The sequence below is a fragment of the Athene noctua genome, chromosome Z, assembly GCF_965140245.1.
Source record: "Athene noctua chromosome Z, bAthNoc1.hap1.1, whole genome shotgun sequence".
Classification (NCBI taxonomy): Eukaryota; Metazoa; Chordata; class Aves; order Strigiformes; family Strigidae; genus Athene; species Athene noctua.
In genome coordinates, this window is record NC_134077.1 from 46,280,876 (window position 1) to 46,298,470 (window position 17,595).

At 40.1% G+C, this 17,595-nt stretch overlaps 2 protein-coding genes across 3 annotated transcripts in view; one reads left to right on the forward strand and one right to left on the reverse strand.

Annotated features, from left to right (window-relative positions):
* Positions 1 to 15,021, forward strand: part of LMNB1 (lamin B1) — an 83,207-nt gene extending 68,186 nt beyond the window's left edge. Inside the window, 2 exon segments of the mRNA XM_074931725.1 lie at positions 1,079 to 1,221; positions 11,967 to 15,021. Of these exon segments, the coding sequence (XP_074787826.1) occupies positions 1,079 to 1,180 (102 nt within the window). The 3' untranslated portion in view covers positions 1,181 to 1,221; positions 11,967 to 15,021.
* Positions 1 to 17,595, reverse strand: part of MARCHF3 (membrane associated ring-CH-type finger 3) — a 70,564-nt gene that overhangs the window by 22,414 nt on the left and 30,555 nt on the right. The window lies entirely within an intron of this gene.

Here is a 17,595-nt window from a genome sequence, read left to right on the forward strand (position 1 = left end):
ACACATAAAAAATGCAGATTTTTAAAGAGAATAGGGAGACCATGCTATCAGCAGCATTTTAGTATTAAAATCCATGCTGAGACTGTTAACAAGAATATTCAGCAGCTGAGTAGCTGCTTCATTAAATGTAAAAAGCCTAGATAGAATCATGTTTACAGACTCATGCTACAGAATTATGTATTTCCTTCTGGTTGCTTCACTGACCTCATTAAGTACAACAGTGGTTTACCGTTGCATATAAAGTGACCATCCAAGCCTTTACAAACACATCTATCAGCCACTTGATGAGTTCAGAGCATTTGCTGATGCATCAGATGATGCACCCAAGTGAAAAGCTTTAAAGCACACCATAATAATGCAGCTGTATCCCAGCAATGATGTTAATTCAAATTTATGTGTACAGTACTGCATTGATATCCCACTTTGGCACAGCAAATACATGTATTTCTACCAAACTTTTTTTCCAAAATATGTTGGAAGTTTCAGCATATTTTCCTGATTTCAGAAGAATCATTTTCACACAAAATCAGTGTATATGCATGAAAGTAATACAATTAAAGAATTAAATAATATATGCTTTAATACTGAACCCAGTGGTAAATAATGAAGATTAATTGTCCTGAGAAGCACAGAGACACTAAGCAAATTTGATGTCACTTGATGACATTAAGGAACTGTAAATCTTAATATCCACAAAATCAGTCACAATTTACCCATATTATGTTCTGTCAGAAGGTTTTTCATCTGAAAGAGGTGAAAAATCTGCCACAAATACCTTGACAGAAGAGGAAAAATGAGGAACAAAAGCAGGAAAAGGTGTTTAGATGGTATTTAGGATGGACTATTAAATGGGGGAAGCCAAAATATCAGCATTTATTTCAGATGCCAGAAAATTCACAGAAAAGTGGCTGAATTTGGCATGATGTGTCTATGTTTGCAGAAATCTAGTAATTAGCTCTTTTTTTCTTTTTTGTACTACTACACCCACGCCTCTTGCATGTCTCTTGTCTATACCAAAATCTATTTTAAGACTATGTTACTACTTTAATATTTAAACCAGATCTTTTCCCTTTTCTAGTTTTTCTGCTTTGCCTGTGGTAGCCGTCTCTGGACTTCCTCTTCTCACCTTCGTGACATGAGATCTTCTGATGGGAAGTGGCAAAGTCTAACTGTCCTTTAGAGTTACTTTCCAATTTCAGCACTATCTTCCAACCATCACTGGTAAGTGTATAGTTCTTGGTATGTTTCTTCACTTTCTTGTGCAAGTACTTCAATCAGCTATATAAAAGTCCCATTTTCAGGGTTGTTTAATGATCACAAATTGAAAAATCCTCAGATAAGAAGAAATTATCTTTTAGTGTTATCTATATGCCAGTTTATACATATATATATATATGGGTTTATGGGTATCAGAGTAAAAATAAAGTTACTGAATGTATTTTCTTTGTACCAGAAGTGTGGGAGAATAATGAAAAAAAAGCACTATTAAATTCTCAGAGCTGTTCCATGTCCTCAGAAATTTAAAATTCCTTGCTGGGGTGTCAGTGCAGATTTTCTGGTGGGAGGACATAGTGGAACTGCGTTCTATTAGTCGCTGATCAGAGTGTCCTAGTTGTGAGTTATGCCTTCCACTTCACTCACTGATTTATGGAGTAAATAACCCCCAGCGAGCACTGCAACGTTCCTCTTACTTTTGCATTCAGAGCTCTGGTTTACAGACATGAAAAGCACGAGTCTCATAATAACAAGTCTACTCCCTTGTTCAGTTTACAGTTACAGATACAGCAGTTTGAACACAGCAGTTTGCAATTATTTATGCTATTTCCTCAAAAAAAGTGCAGGAAGTAAATATTCAGTTACTAAATTAAACCTAGATGTCACTGTGAAGCACGAAACTACAGAAGGAAATCAGATGCAGTGTACTCAAGCAAATTATCTGCGGGTCATGTTGGAGATGGGTAGAAGATTCAAGTGCAACCTACATCCTTTGCCCCATAATAATTTATAGGATGCTACCGTAGCAAATGTTCGGAATAACTTACACTCTTTTTCCTCTCCTGATCTATTGGCTGCTACCCACAGTGTTAAAACATAAATCAACATAATCTGATTATCTTGCCTCTCTCTGCCCTTTCCCCCCATTTTTAAAATAATTCCAAAGTCCAGACTGCTTTCCAGTGCTTCAGTAGTTATTAAGAGGTATCTAGAAGCATTATATGAATGAATTAAAATATTTTGGAAAAGTGGCTTAGCCACACAAACAAATGCCACCAAACACTTGTAATCTTTGTTTCAGAGACAAGCTACTTCTGGGCTTAATCAATCGCTCATTATTGTCCCCACTGAGCTCAACAAATATTTCTTTATATGCTGCAAGGTATTTATAACATATCTTCTTTCCCATGCTTATATTTCTTTTCAAGAGATTTAAAACTTCTGTATCAAAGAGAAACCATGAGACTCAACAAATGCCAGTGAGTAAGGCACTGCTAGCCTTACTGAATTACACTTAAATATGAGATGTTAAAAACTAGCATTACTGCCCTGCAAAGGACCTTAAGGAAGCCATCTGCATTTACAACAAGCACCTGCAACTGGAATCCTTGTTGCACTCTTTTCTAGTGTGGTGAACTGACCTAATTTCTTAAACTCATAACGCATTATCATGCTGATGAGTTCAATTATCACAGCAGACTTTTTAAGCATTGGTGCTTTTCTGCTGAAGCTGTGAGTGGCTTAGATTTGCATGACACAAAAAGATCTTACACTTCAAGCAGTGCGTTGCAAAAGCTAAACAAATATTAATGCAGAGATTGTGTGTGAATTGCTCGCTTTTCCTTTTTTTCAGCATCTTTGCTAAGAATAGCACATATTGCATGTCTCATAGTCATGTAGTTTCAGACTTGGAAATCCATTCACTTTTCTTATTCTATATTCCCACGAATCACTCTATTACATTCGAGAAATGCAACTCAAGCATGCATCAATCAGCTTCAAGACTTAAAAAAAAAAAAACATGCATGAAAAACCACTACCATCTGGAGACATTTTCCCAAGAAATACTGCATTATTAAAAAATCACAGCCACTATTAAAAAAAATCCCAGCTTTTGGAAATGTATTTTTGTTTCCTATTTATATACTTTCACATGCCAGAAGAAACTTTTCCACTTTATCCACAGCCCAGTGTTTAAGATTAAAATCGCAATCCAGTATCAGGTAGAAACGGCAAACTAGTTCTGAGAGCCAGACGTGAAACCAAGCCATGTAATGATATTGCGTGACTTGATAGGACTGTGTCTCCTGCATGGGCCCACAATTGCCTCAGTCTGCCAAACAGATTTTGCAGGTGAGGCGTGGAAACAAACTCTACAACTCAGAAATAGTTCTAAAGCAGGCATGTTTATTCCGGCCGGGGTGCAAGGGGATTTCTCCACAAAGCTTACACACCGTCCCTGGCAAGTAGCCAGATATTTATTACAACAGAACATACATATTCATCTGGAAGGGCTGGGTTATTACAATTAGTTCGGGGAATAGGTGTGATTATTATAATTATTCAAGGGGAGAAGTATGTGGTCCTCTTCACGGTGTCCCGCTGTTAAGGTTAAGCGAAGTCCAGATGTCTCCTTCCTCTTCATGAACTTTTCAGCTTGGCTTCCTGCACATGCTCTCTGGCCCTTTGGTTCCTCCCCAGGTTGTAGAGTCAGCCTTTTACCTGTTTGTTTTGTTAACTGGAACTTTTGTGTCTGTTAAGATGTCCCAGAAAGTAAGTCCTTTAGCTGGTATGCCTCCCCCTTTATCTCAAAGACAGGGATTAGTTTACTATCCATCCTGTTTGCTGTAAGAATATTATCTACTTAACATGGCCTGAGGGCTAGCACTCCTTTGGGGTTGGTTGGTTTTTTTTTTTGCTTTCCTCAGATCACAGGTACAAACCAATCACTTCTGCAGATTACTCTAGCAGTTTGGCCCCCAGTGCCTTGTGTTCATGGACAGATTTTTCCTTCAGGACAGGTTAGCAGATTTGGAGCATAAGATACAATTCTGCATTGTACTGCAATCTGGAAGAATGGTGCACCTAATGCAGAAACATTTTCCACCTTTATTTCTTCTATTAATCCTAGTTCATTACTCAGAATGCAAACTGTTGCACTCTAATGAACAAATCACCTGAAAGATATCTTTAATATACTTACCAGACTATGAAAAAGGTGTTCTTCACTGGCTTCAAACCTATCAAACAAGTATTTCAGTGCATAATATGCTTTGTTTTTTTGAAATGGAGAACAGGAACTTCTCTTTCCATCACTGAGGTTTAGACATTATACTGCTATCCTGCCTCTTAAGACAGTAATTTGTATAAAGTTTCTCAATATAGAACATGTCCAACTTCCAGTTATCCTTACTTGGCATGATCCTAATAGAGATAAACCACCACGCACAAAAGACCTCTGTTTTAATTAAACTACTATTGGAAGTTTAGTTACAGGAAGACGGAAGTCAGGACTGGTTGGTAAACCTCTGTGAGAAGCTAAATACTTAGACAGTTAAGATACCTTTGACTAAGTCCCATCCCACTGCAGCTATCTTAAGTTGCTCCAAAGTCCATAACAGGTATTGCAGTAGCTGGATGGCTTGCTGCATTGCCTCTCAGATTCACAGACTCACAGAATGATTCAGGTTGAAAAGACCCTTGGGATCATCAAGTCCAACCATCAGCCCTACTCTACAAAGTTCCTCCCTACACCATATTCCCCAACATCTCATCTAAATGACCCTTAAACACATCCAGGGATGGGGACTCCACCACCTCCCTGGGCAGCCTATTCCACTGTCTGACCACTCCTTCTGTGAAAAATTTTTTCCTAATATCCAGTCTGAGCCTCTCCTGTTGCAGTTTAAAGCCATTCCCTCTTGTTCTGTCACTAATTACCTGTGAGAAGAGACCAGCACCAACCTCTCTACAGTGTCCTTTCAGGTAGCTGTAGGGAGTGATGAGGTCTCCCCTCAGCCTTCTCCTCCTCAGACTGAACAGTCCCAGCTCCTTCAATCACTCCTCACAGGATTTATTCTCCAGGCCCTTCACCAGCTTCGTTGCCCTCCTCTGCACTCGCTCCAGCACTTCGATATCTCTCTCGTATCGAGGTGTCCAAAACTGGACACAACACTCCAGGTGTGGCCTCACCAGTGCAGAGCACAGGGGGACTGTCACCTCCCTACTTCTGCTGGTCACACTGTTTCTGACACAAGCCAGGATGCCGTTGGCTTTCTTGGCCACTCGGGCACACTGCTGGCTCATCTTCAGCTGCTTGTCAATGAGAACCCCCAGATCCTTCTCTCCCAGACAGCTCCAGCCACACCTCCCCAAGCCTGTAGCCATGCAGGGGGCTGCTGTGGCCCAAGTGCAGGACCTGGCACTTGGCCTTGTTGAAGCTCATCCCATTAATGTTGGCCCACTGATCCAATGTATCCAAGTCTCTCTGCAGAGCCTCCCTATCCTCATGCAGACCAACACTCCTGCTTCACTTGGTGTCATCTGTGAACTTACTGATGATACACATTATGTCCTTATCAAGATCATCAATACAGATGTTGAACAGAAATGGTCCCAACACCGAGCCCTGAGGTCACCACTTGTGACCGGCCACCAGGCTGGATTTAGCTCCACTGACCACCGCTCTCTGGGACCGTCCATCCAGCCAGTGCTTGACCCAGCAGACCATTCGCTCATCCAGGCCATGGGCAGCCAGTTTTTCTATGAGAATTCTATGGGAAACCATGTCAAATGCTTTTTGAAAATCCAGGTAGACAATATCCACAGCCTTTCTTTTGTCCAACAGTCAGCTCATCTTGTCAAAGAAGGAGATCAGGTTTGTCAGGCAGGACCTGCTTTTCATAACCCCATGCTGACTGGGCCTGATCCCCTGGTTGTCTATTATATGACTTGTAATGGCACTCGAGATGACCTGCTCCATGACCTTCCCTGGCACCAAGGTCGGACTGACAGGTCTATACTTTCCTGGATCCTCCTTTCTGCCTCTCTTGTAGATGGGTGTCACGTTTGCCACCCTCCAGTTCCCTGGGACCTCCCCAGTTAGCCATGACTTCAGGTAAATCATGCACAGTGGCCTGGCGAGCACATCTGCCAACTCTTTCAGCACCCTTGGGTGTAACCCATCTGGTCCCACAGACCTGTGTGCATCCAGGTGGTGTAGCAGGTCTCTGACCACCTCCTCTTCAACTGTGCTGACCTCAGTCTGCTTCCCCTCCCCATCTCCCAGCTCATGAGGCTGGGTGTCCAGGGAACAGCCAGTTCCACTGCTACAGGCTGAGGCAAAGTAGGCGTTGAGCACCTCAGCCTTTTCCTCATCTTTAGTTATCGTGTTTCCCTCTGCATCCAATAAAGGACGGAGATTTTCCCTAATCCTCCTTTTGTTGTTAATGGATTTATAGAAACATTTTTTATATTCACCCTCCCACTGGAAAATGCAAAAGAAGAACCAAAATTCTCAACTTCAGAGTACCGTGAAACTTCCTAAACTTTTTACCTATTAAGAAATGATACAGGGTGCTGTGAAGATGGCATGACCAAAACCTTTCAAAGACACTCTGGGACACCTCAAACTCTTATTTTAGTAATTCTGACACTCATGAAGATTTTTTCTGAATGTCAGTTCCAAGGGATTCATAGCTGGAATTGTTTTAAGTGTTTCTCGACTCTTCCCCTCGCACTCCACCACACAGAGCTGCATGGATCCCCTCCTGTTTTCAATCCCACTGAGGCTACTGAATAAAGAAACTAATGAAGTAAGTGGCTGTTCCAGTTGTAGCCCAAGACACTGTTTACCAACACCGGCGATAGATCTATACTTCTTTCAGTGTGTTTTTTAGAAATCAACTGGCAACTATCAGCTGATAATTACAGCTTCCGAACCTTGCACCATGGGAGATGCCTGAAGGGTGGGCACCCTCTGGGCTTTCAACCTGCCGCTCCTGTTCCCTGTGGCATGCATCTGGCCACGCCCTGTCCCTTCTGCATCTGACTCCCCAAGACCTCAACTCATCAGCTACTCTTACCTTTTTCTCTGGACTCAGTTCCAGTCTTGTTGTGTGATCCTTTGTGTGTACCAGAGTTGTTCTTTGAAGTAAGACTTCACAGCAGCCAAGCCCAGAACTCATAATGGGAAATGCCATCTCACCTACAACCCTGGTAGATGTGATGATCAGTATAATTGGTACACTTGCTCTGTTTGTTAAAAAATAAAGAAAAAAAAAAAAGTGATAGCAACTTTCCTCCACAGGAGGTGCACATAAAACCCTTAAGTTCTCCAGAGGAGAAAATTAATTTCTTCAACTCAAGAAGATGAAATAACTCCATCTGATAGTTACATGTGGCTTAGTATACAGGAGGGCATATAGGATGCTGCCTAACCTGCTCACTATGGAGGTGCAAAGCCCTCACTGTCATCAAGCCATCAGTGAGAAAGGCAGAGGGGAACCAGCATTGGGGCCCAGCAGTTCTGGGACACGATGACAGGAGAAGGATGTTGAAGAACTGTTTTGTTAAGAATCCATAAAACCTGGTTAACAGCATTTACTTTGTAACAACTACATCACAACCACCAAACCCTCCCAAGGTGCTATGAGAGACAATTGAATGCTGCAAGAGGAAGATGTAATACTTGTTTACCAGTTGAGGAGGGTGGTAAACTTTACACACTTTACAATATTTCACTTCAAAGCATGTCAACATACAGAAAGTAGTGCAATATGGAACCCCACCTCTATTAGACAATTTTGGTTTGGCTGTTTCAGCCCACAGTTAACTAATTTTTCATGCTGTAGATAGAATTTTCTGCTCAGCTGGTCCAACTGCAGAAATCTCCAGGGCCTCTTAAAAACTACCGTGCAGTAGGCTGCATGTAAAGTGTAATTTTATAAACAGGCACATCAAAGAACTGAGTGCTAGTCAGAGTTAGTAGCACAAAGCAGTCCTTAAAGAGTCTTCCCATGCATTTAAAAAATCACCTCCCACGCATAAATCACTGGTTTTTCACTATGTACTGAACCTTGAACCACTTTCCTCAAGAGCAATGAACCACTTTTTTGACACTGTGGACTTTTAATAAATCACTTGGTATGTCTGCACAGCCACTAACTAAAGTCTTCTGCTTAGATTATTCTTCTTTTGTTAGGTTGTCAAAATGGAACATATCACATAATAACACATATCATAAGTACTTATGTTGGTAGCATTTTAGTCTTGCATTAATGATAAAAACCAGAAGGTACAAATACAGTTTACAACTGATCTGGAAACAGTAATGGAAATTTATTTCACAGTATAAAGAAAGACACAAATTTTCATTTGTAATATGTCTTTTCTAGTGAAAATGTCTTTCTTTATAGAATGCAAGACCTGTCTGTCTCATGTTTCCTAGAAGACATTTTGGATTACTAGACAAACAGGAGGAATGATTCAGTATACTGAAAGGTGCTACCAAAAGATTTTCCCTCTGAGCTGAACAAGCTGGTTCCAGGTTCTCTGGAGCAACATGGGTTGCAGAAAACCAGTATTTCCTCAAATGCCCTTTGTGTGAATAGGCTCCCTGTGCCTGCAAAAGCTGGTAAAACATAGGCATCAATAAAACAGCCTAATGTACTTAAATGTACCCTTACTAAGCATAATCCAGGAAATAAACAAGTGTTTCTGTGTATGCTGTCTATCTTGCATTTGTAAATTTCTGGCAACTGGTCGGTACTGTGAGCCAGACTCCCAGAACAGCTGCTTAATCTACATTTGCCTGTTGCAGGCACTGGACATATACACAAACTTTGCTGAAGTCTGTCTTTTTCTCTGCCTTCCTGGCACTCCTTATAACTCCATTCCAGTTACCCCAGTCCATGCAACTGGCTGTTGCAGCTTCAAGTCCAGATGCCATTTGCTAACGAGTTTCTTCTGGTAGAAGGGTCCCTCGAGTGCTCAGCGCCCTGGAGCTCTCTGGACATAACACTTGTCTTCTGAATGCTGGGCAACATCCCATGCCTGTTGCGTTGTGAGGACAAGAGTGTGAGTGGCAAAGGTTGCTCTGGAAAGGGGTACTAAAGACATGCTGCTCTGGGATAAGCATCCTCAGTGAGGAAGAATGTAGTAGTACGGCTGACAATCTTGAGTGGAGGAGTCAAAATGGTTAAGTCTTTTCCAACTTTTTTCCCCAGTCCCCTCTATGCTGCTTGCCACTATAACAATCTTTTTTACTAGCCCTCCTTAAATGAGAAAGCTAAGAATACTTGGAACTAGAGGCTAAGGCTTGTCTGCAACTATTGCTAGGTGTCTACACTCAGACTGATCCCTGCAAATGGAGGAATGTGCTCACACTAACACACTCCTAAATTACTTTTTTTTTTTTCATCACCACGTCCTCTTTGCATTCCCCCTCCCTTCCTTCCCCACTCCTGGCCACAAATGGCCCCCCTTAATGACAGATTTTGGAGGATGATGAGACAGTTTCCCTTCCCTTCTGACAGCCTAATGAGAGCTGTACCTGGGAGACAGGGCTGACCCTGCACCAACCCCCTGCAGCCCGCAGCCACAGTGCATGAATAACACCTCTGGCAGAAACAAAAAGCTACCTTTATTAAAAGACCCAGTCTAAGGCTGCATAATTATGATTCTGCCAGAAGTGCTGGGACACTGCTTTTTTCCTTTTCATTAGTGGTACCATCTGGGAAGTCTGGCTTCCCACAGGAACAATGTAGCTTAATGAACAAATAAAACTTCTGAGGTTTGACCCTGAACGAATCTGAAGGGTGACTTCCCCCAGCAGGGTCTGGGGATGGCATCGCCCTGAATCACTGTTTGCATGTGATTCATTTACACCATGTGTCATCCCAGGATGTGGCTTAAAATACAGGTGTTTTCATACTTAAGCACCAAAATGCAGTGACAGAATTAGCATCTATAATATATATATGATATATATAATATGCTGAAAATTTACAAGAGGCCTGGAAGCTCACTGTTGCAGTAGAAAGTAAGTTCTAGATTCTCCTTCAGTTTCCTAAATTAGGTCACTTTATACAGATAAAACAAGCAGATTTGGTAACCAAATGCCAGGCATGAATGTTTACTTCTTGGCCTAAACCCAGTAAGATGAAGCTTGCACCATGTGAATTTAATTTCTCTTCAACAAGGGCCAAAGCACTAGCAATCCCATGTCAGTTGCTTAAAGCCAGGGTTCACCTCTAAAAAATCACTAAATACTTTGTTCTGAAGAGCAGCAATCTTTTTTTTGCACAATACATATTACTGATACTGCACTTCCTTTAGTACCGAAACTGTAAAACTTTCAGAAATCCCTTCCTCTGCAAGTACTTAGGATTTCACCAGAAAACCTGCGTTTTGCAATTTCCAACAGCAGCAGTTTTAACCGGATCAGTCAGAGCCTCTGGACTCTGTTTGGCTTCTCTTCTATTTAGATCCCTCATTTTGGGTACTCGTTTTATGAGAAAAAGTGTAATCCAAGAGTGCGGGATGCTCCTTCCACACAGTGCATCTCATCACACCCTCTTGGACTTGCACTACATCTGCACACTTTGGGCAGTTAAGTGCACAAAAGAAACATAACAGAAATTACACCTACTACACTCTGATGTTTTACAGCTAACTACTTTTTCAGCAGAAGGCAAGGACCAAGACAGTGTGAGGACTAATGCCTCTGTCAAATACAAAGTCTTGAAGTCTGTGTTAAACATTCTTAAGAGAACAAATCAAGTCAGACCCAATTCAGATATGCTGCATTTGATGGAAATGTTAGTAATGACCTTCCTCAGCTTTACACTGGTCTCAAAGTTACTTTTCAGTATCTGTAGGATGAAGCTCAGGGGAAAATGCCCAAAGTTAAATCTTTATGTGTTCCCAAGGCCATTTCCACTGCAAGGCTAAAAGGAGCACTGCTAACATCACGTGAATTACAGCTCTGCCCCACATAATACACTCCTAACTGTGCTTCATTTTCTACTCACACAGGCAAACATAGCTGAATCCAACTGATTATTCCTGACCAGGTAAGGTCAGGCTAAAAATTACTTGCTTAAACAGCAAATGGTGTAAATATTGCTTAACTTCATGTCAGGGGTTTACTAATTAATTCCTGTTTGTCTAAAGCCTGTGTAAATTAATTCTTTGACAAACAGGAGCAGTTTGTAAATCTGTGGTTCTACATGGCTCACAGTGGTCTAGTCCTCATGAATCTTGTGCAGGACTATGACCAAGCAACTTCTCTGTAAACAGCTTGCATGGCAGAGAACACAGGCAGTGCTGGTTGGCAATGGAGGCAAGAGTCTGAAAACTACAGGGCAAACAGAGCCAGGGATGGAAAGCAAAAAGCAAAACATTTTTAATTATTAAAGGGGAATACATGAAGAAATATTATCACAGTATTTCTAACAATAGCTTAACTAAAATGCTAATTCTTTTCTTCAATGTTGCTACATCAATTATTTGCTCACTTTTAGTATATTTGATTCTTCTAGTTCTTGCAGTTGAGACTGCACTCAGACATGATGTCATAAAATACATCACATTTATAGTCCTCACCATTGACAGAAAAACAGCTGAATGTATGAAAGTTTAAAAAATACACTAAAATGACTTTCAAATTAACTAGAAAATTAGAAACGTTTCTCTTTTTAATAGCTTATATGTTAATTCTAGAGTGTAGTAGTATTAGCTATGTCGTTCTTACACTTGTTAATGAAAACTTTATTAGAAGCTCAATGAATATGACTTCTCTTTAAGATTTCAGTTTTGAAATAGAGAAACAAAGATTATTACCTTCCCCTGAATGTGTCTGGTTTGATGTATTTTAATTCAACCTGAAATCATTAATACCTTTATATTATTTCCTTTTTTCTTGGTCGCCATATGCAAATATTTAATATTAACATTTACTTCCTCTACAGAGCACCTCTCTGCTTCCTGTGTGATGCATCCCAAACACCTTACCCTTCGCAGCCTTTCAGTAGTGCTCTATGCAAGATACCTGCATTACTAAGAGCATCATCTGGTACTGCATACTGAAGACTGTGCATTAAGTACAATAGAAACTTGAGCTGAAGGAGGGGAAGGCTTCTACCTCTTCTACACCTGATACTGTCTTCATCACTACTACAATGAGACTGTAAACTCCCCGGGGTTGATTCAAGTCTTCTAATGTTTTATTCAGCAATGAATCAGCTGATGACACTTTGTAAATACACAAAACTTAGCTTTTATGTGATGCTGGGCAAAGCATGCCCCAAACAAACATATTTATATGTAAAATGTGTGCTTTCTCTTATTGTAAGACTACGTGATCACCCCATGTGTTTCTGAAGGTGGCATCTAACAAGCCCTTCTCCTTCACTAAAGAGAATTTACTTCCCATTATTTTCTCTTGTAGTGTTTTAGTTGGCAGTAGTTGAGCTTGGGATGTTTACTGAAAAGGGAGTTAGTCTTCAAAAAATATTGTCTAAAATAAAGAAAAATTACTCATAATTCAACTATTTTCCTTTTCCTTTTTATCTTTTTACCCTTCAGAAAAAAGCAGCTACAAATACTTCCATTGCATTTTCCTCCACACAGGAAGATATGCTAATATGAAACCAAAAAGAGTTTATTTTTCTCAGCAGGAGCAAAATGTAGTGTCTGTGGTTTTCTACAATGTTTAAATACTGCCCTCTCAATTTGAATTCTGGGGGAAAAAGTTTTTCATCAAACTCCAAGACTTGCACTCTAAAGATCACTCCAGATGTGACAAGCACATGGGAATACTACAAGTTAATTAAAACCAGTTATAGTTGCCTACACTAAGTAGTTTTACATGCATATGTGTTGTGCTGTGTGAAACTACATGTTACAGTGACCAGACAGTCCCATTTCTTTTCCAGCAACAAGTACACCAAGAATACTTTTAGTCATTGTCAAATAAACTTGGCACTGGTCAAACAAATCAGACCTGACATGCAGACCTCGGAATGGAAAATAACTGGTTTAAATAAAGCATATATAATCCAATTTCTATTCAGTATTTTTCAAACAAATTACTGAAATGCTGCACTAGTGAATCAAGAACATAAACCAGAACTAAATCAAAATGGCATAGGTAAACTGGACAACATTATTCTCCTTATCCAAATCCAAGAGAAATACCAAGAAAAATAACAAGAACTAGAACTGAGTTAGGTGTTAGCCTTAATATTATGAGAAATAAAGGCAGTGGGCATTTGGAGTAGGTGCTGATCTCAGTTGGGATTTTAATCTGTGTTATTCTGACTTCTGAAATCAACCCTGAGATGCAGGTTTTCTTGCACTCCCATAATAAGCTTGGTACAAGACTATGATGGTGAATCAGCTTAATGATGACATCTCAGCTTGCACTATAAGATAAAGCAGCATCTCATTATAGATTCACTTACATCTCATCAAAACGTATGCACTTTGCATATCATAAAACATCACTGACAGCAAAGTGTTAACGAGATTGTTCATTTCCTGAGTTCTGCTAACAAAACCCTCTCACCACTCTATTAAATAAAAATGAATAGCAACTATCACCAATTTTATTCTTCTTCCACAAAGAACAGACACTACTGATAGCCAAACCCTCAGTTCAGTGAGCTGTTAATTACTCCAAAGAATAAATCCAGATTCCTGAAACCTCTTATTCTCTATATTGTGTTTCTCCTAATGATGTTGCTGTGGAAACAACTTGATTCTGAGTAAGTCTGCAAGGGCATCTTGAGCATTCGTGAAGGAGCTTATTTGCCACATAACCATGGAGAAGTGTTTACAGAGGAAAAGGTTGGATCTCTCCCATAAAACTTAACATTTTCGCACAAACTGACACAGTCTTTTGTTCATTTCATGGCTGATTCTGTGGATCAGTACACTCTGTCCAAGCTGCACGTGCGCACTATCCCACTGCTTATGGGGCTGCTGTGTGCAATGACCTGCACACAGGACTATAGCCAGTGGGATTTTCACACAGACTCCCTGAACCTGGTTTTACAACACAGTAACACTTGCTTCCTTACATACTAATTGGTGGAAATTGACAATTAAAGAAGTAATAGAGGAAGAAAGGCAGTTTTCTCAAGGCAAACTGAGTTTTATGCTTCATTTACAGTACTTTTTAAAAAGCACTTGCAGTTAAATAGTAAGGAAGAATGTGACACAAAACTAGGACTTTTGGTCACATTAAAGTAATGACTATATTAATTCAATTTTTTAAGAAGACATACTTTCCTGGAAACCTTGGGATAATCTAGAGAGCTGTAGAGGCGACTGTTGTGTCAAATTACTAATTCAATTTTAGAAGACCTTCCTGGAATGTCTGCATGCTAAGTTTTATGAAAGTACAAAGCATTTCATGTTTGCATACCTCTGGGCATGCTTAAAAATCAGACAGAACAACTAATTTAACTTGAACTACAATTTATCACATACAGCTTTTCCTTTAATATCTGATAAGGAGGTATAAGCTTTTTTCCATCACTGCTAAGGACTGTAGCTTAGTGCTTATTAAGAAGAACGATGTATTTTCAGAGAGAAATTTAACTACTCCCATATTGGGAGGCTTTCAATATTCTGTATGAGAAGTTTTGTGTTTGTTAGAGAGTGCTGGAAGTAACCTGAGCTTTGGTTGTGGGCAGAAGCTGGGTGTTGTGCATGATTTTTGATCTCTTTCACCCTAATGCTTGATGGTTTTGTGCAGGGCTAAGTTTTAATACTATCTCCCAGTATTTTATTCTTAAACCTGTGTTTCGTGTAACCCAATGTTTCCAACCTTCTGCCGAGCACAAATTTTTAATGTCTTTTACTTTATTTTATTATCTTTAAAAAAAGAGGTCCATGTATTCTCAGAAACAGTATTTGACCTTATTGCATATGTAAGTATTTACTTATTTTCCATCAGGCTAAAGTTAATAAAAAGAATGCTGTTTTAAATTGAGTTTGTATTTTTAAATAATTGTATCCCTAGGCACCATACAATAAAATGTGATATAGAACAACAGACATGTTTGCTTCCAAAGTTTATTGCAACCAAATGCAACCCAGCAGCTTTGTCCTGTGACATGCTGTTGGACTGGCCCAAGAACAGCATTAGCCACATAACCCCTGAAAACAATGACAGCATTTTTTAAAGGTCCAGACTGGGAAAACACCAGATCTTTGTAAAGTGTGTGACAGGAAGCACAGTAGCAGACAGCGAGGCATGCTCAGCAGTAGAGAGTTCAGTCAGGCGCAAATCCAAAACAGTAACAAAAGCTGAAGAAATAAACCATCCTTTCATGGTGACCGTCTCAGCATACAAAGCCTAGATACTTCACCAGGAGGCTTTCCATCTACTTCCAGCAGCATTCAGGGCTGTTTGTTCCTGTAGGGATGTGGTGTAAGTGCCACTACAGGACGCTGTCAGCCATTTGCCTTCCTAATTTAAGAAGCATTCCTAATTTAAGAAGCACTGATATCAAGTCCTGGTATTACTCTTCAGCACATCTGCCATCGTCAGTATTTGAAATGGTAAGTCTCCTAGCAAACACATTTGCTGTCACTAAGGCCTATAATTAACAGAATGGATTCAGCACTGCCCCTACTCTGAGCCAGGTATGAGAGACCCAGTTACACATTCAGGTTATCTTTGGTGCACAGCACATTAACACACCTTCTCCACAAGTGATAATAAAAAAAAAAGTTTTCACTTTTACTGTGCTAATTATGTTTCCACATACTCACACGGCTCTGCCCCATAGGATATGAAGCAGTATCTAGACTGCAGGTGGTAAGCTCTCCACGTATCCTCTAGATCCAGCCACTGAGGCAGTATTTAACTTTCACTGGCTTTTCTTGTGCAATATCTCTTTTTCCTAAAACTCTCACTAGGCCTCATCATCTTCTATCATTAACTTTCCTTCTCTTGGAATAGGTAGAAAATACAAGCTCTGATCCAGCACCTACAGCAGATGTCTGAATCTACTGACTTTAAGGAGACATTTGCCGTGGACTTCGATAAGGCCAAGTTTTTCTTTGCTGTTAAGCAAGACTCCATTGCATTAGCCATCATTATCTAACTGTTTCTTAACAGGGCCATCTCTGTAGGTTCTCAGCAAGATCAAATATTCTGATTGCTTGCAGAATTGGTTTGGAAACCCGGTTTTCAAAACTGATAATTAGAAATTCTAATAATCCTAACAAATAAAATCTATACCAGCTGAACTTAGTTCCTTCGTGCCAGCTGACAAAATTAGTATCAAGCTATTTCTCTCTGATTCTTCACTTGGTATTTAGCTATTTTGTGTCAAATATTTTATGGATAATTTCACTTTCACTATCTCAAACCTTAGAAATTCCAAGTCAGTCAGACACAGCTCATACCCATCTGGAGGCAGACTGAGCAGTATTTTTAACAATTTGGTTACAGAATGCCAAAATCAAAGTTATGCTGTATGTACCTACACTACAGAGTAGTTGCCACAGCTCTACAGCAGGACAGAGATTTGCAGCAATGAAAATGTATCTATCCATTCAGTCAACCATACAAAACACCAGTTAAATTAATCTTTCTCCTCTATTTTTGCTCTGTGATTGTTTCAGTGGCATCTGCATACAAGGACAGGTGCTTTAGAGACAGTGGAAGAGCAGACTCCAAATGCATCTGATCAGTGCAGTAAATCAAGAAACACCTGGAAAGCATAAAATGTAAATGCTGTTTGCAAGCAACTTGCCAGGCAGGAAGTCAGCATGTACTACATTGGTATTTCTACATTGATAATGAAAAGGAACTTACTTACCATTGCTTCAACTGTACATCTACACAAATACAGAACTTCACAAATTCTCAAAATGCTGGCAGTAATTAATCATAAATGCTTCTAAGACTGATAAAGCTGAAACTTATTATGTAGAAAGTATGTCTGTGAACTATTGCTAGCTGTGGATTTAATAAGTAACCAGGCCACCCATTTCAAGGTTAGGCACTTAAAATCACAGACAGAGATTAATGCAAGTGAACCAAGCGCTGTTACTAAGCATTTCTGGCAGTACTCCACCCTCAGAGAGGACAGTGCAACTGCCTTCTAAAAGGTCTTAAAAACCAAAAGCACCTTGCATCTCTGTGAGTTTAAAATGAGAGCATCTGCTTTGTGTGTGCCCAGTCATCTTCATCCTCTCAGCAGACATCATCTCTGCTTGGGACAGAACAGGTAGAAATAGCTCTTGCTGGAGTTGAAGCAGTCTGCACAGAGGCACAATGTCCCATGAGGAGAGATGGCAAAGGTCTAGTTACTCTCTGAGAAACCTTAAAGTGGGTTTGGTTAGATGTTGTCAAGAAAAAAAAAAACCTCTGAGGAAAAGATGGGTTGCATTATTGCAGCACTGGGTGAAGAACTTCCCTGAAGTGAGACTTGTTTCTGATCCTGGTCTTGCTTGTGGTGGGTTAAGTCTTTGCAGAGAGGAAAGAAAGCTTACTGAGGAAAATGTCAAGATGTGAGGGAAAAACAGTGTTTAAAGAGAGATATCTGCAGTTAGGAGCTCTTCAGCAGTTCAGACAAG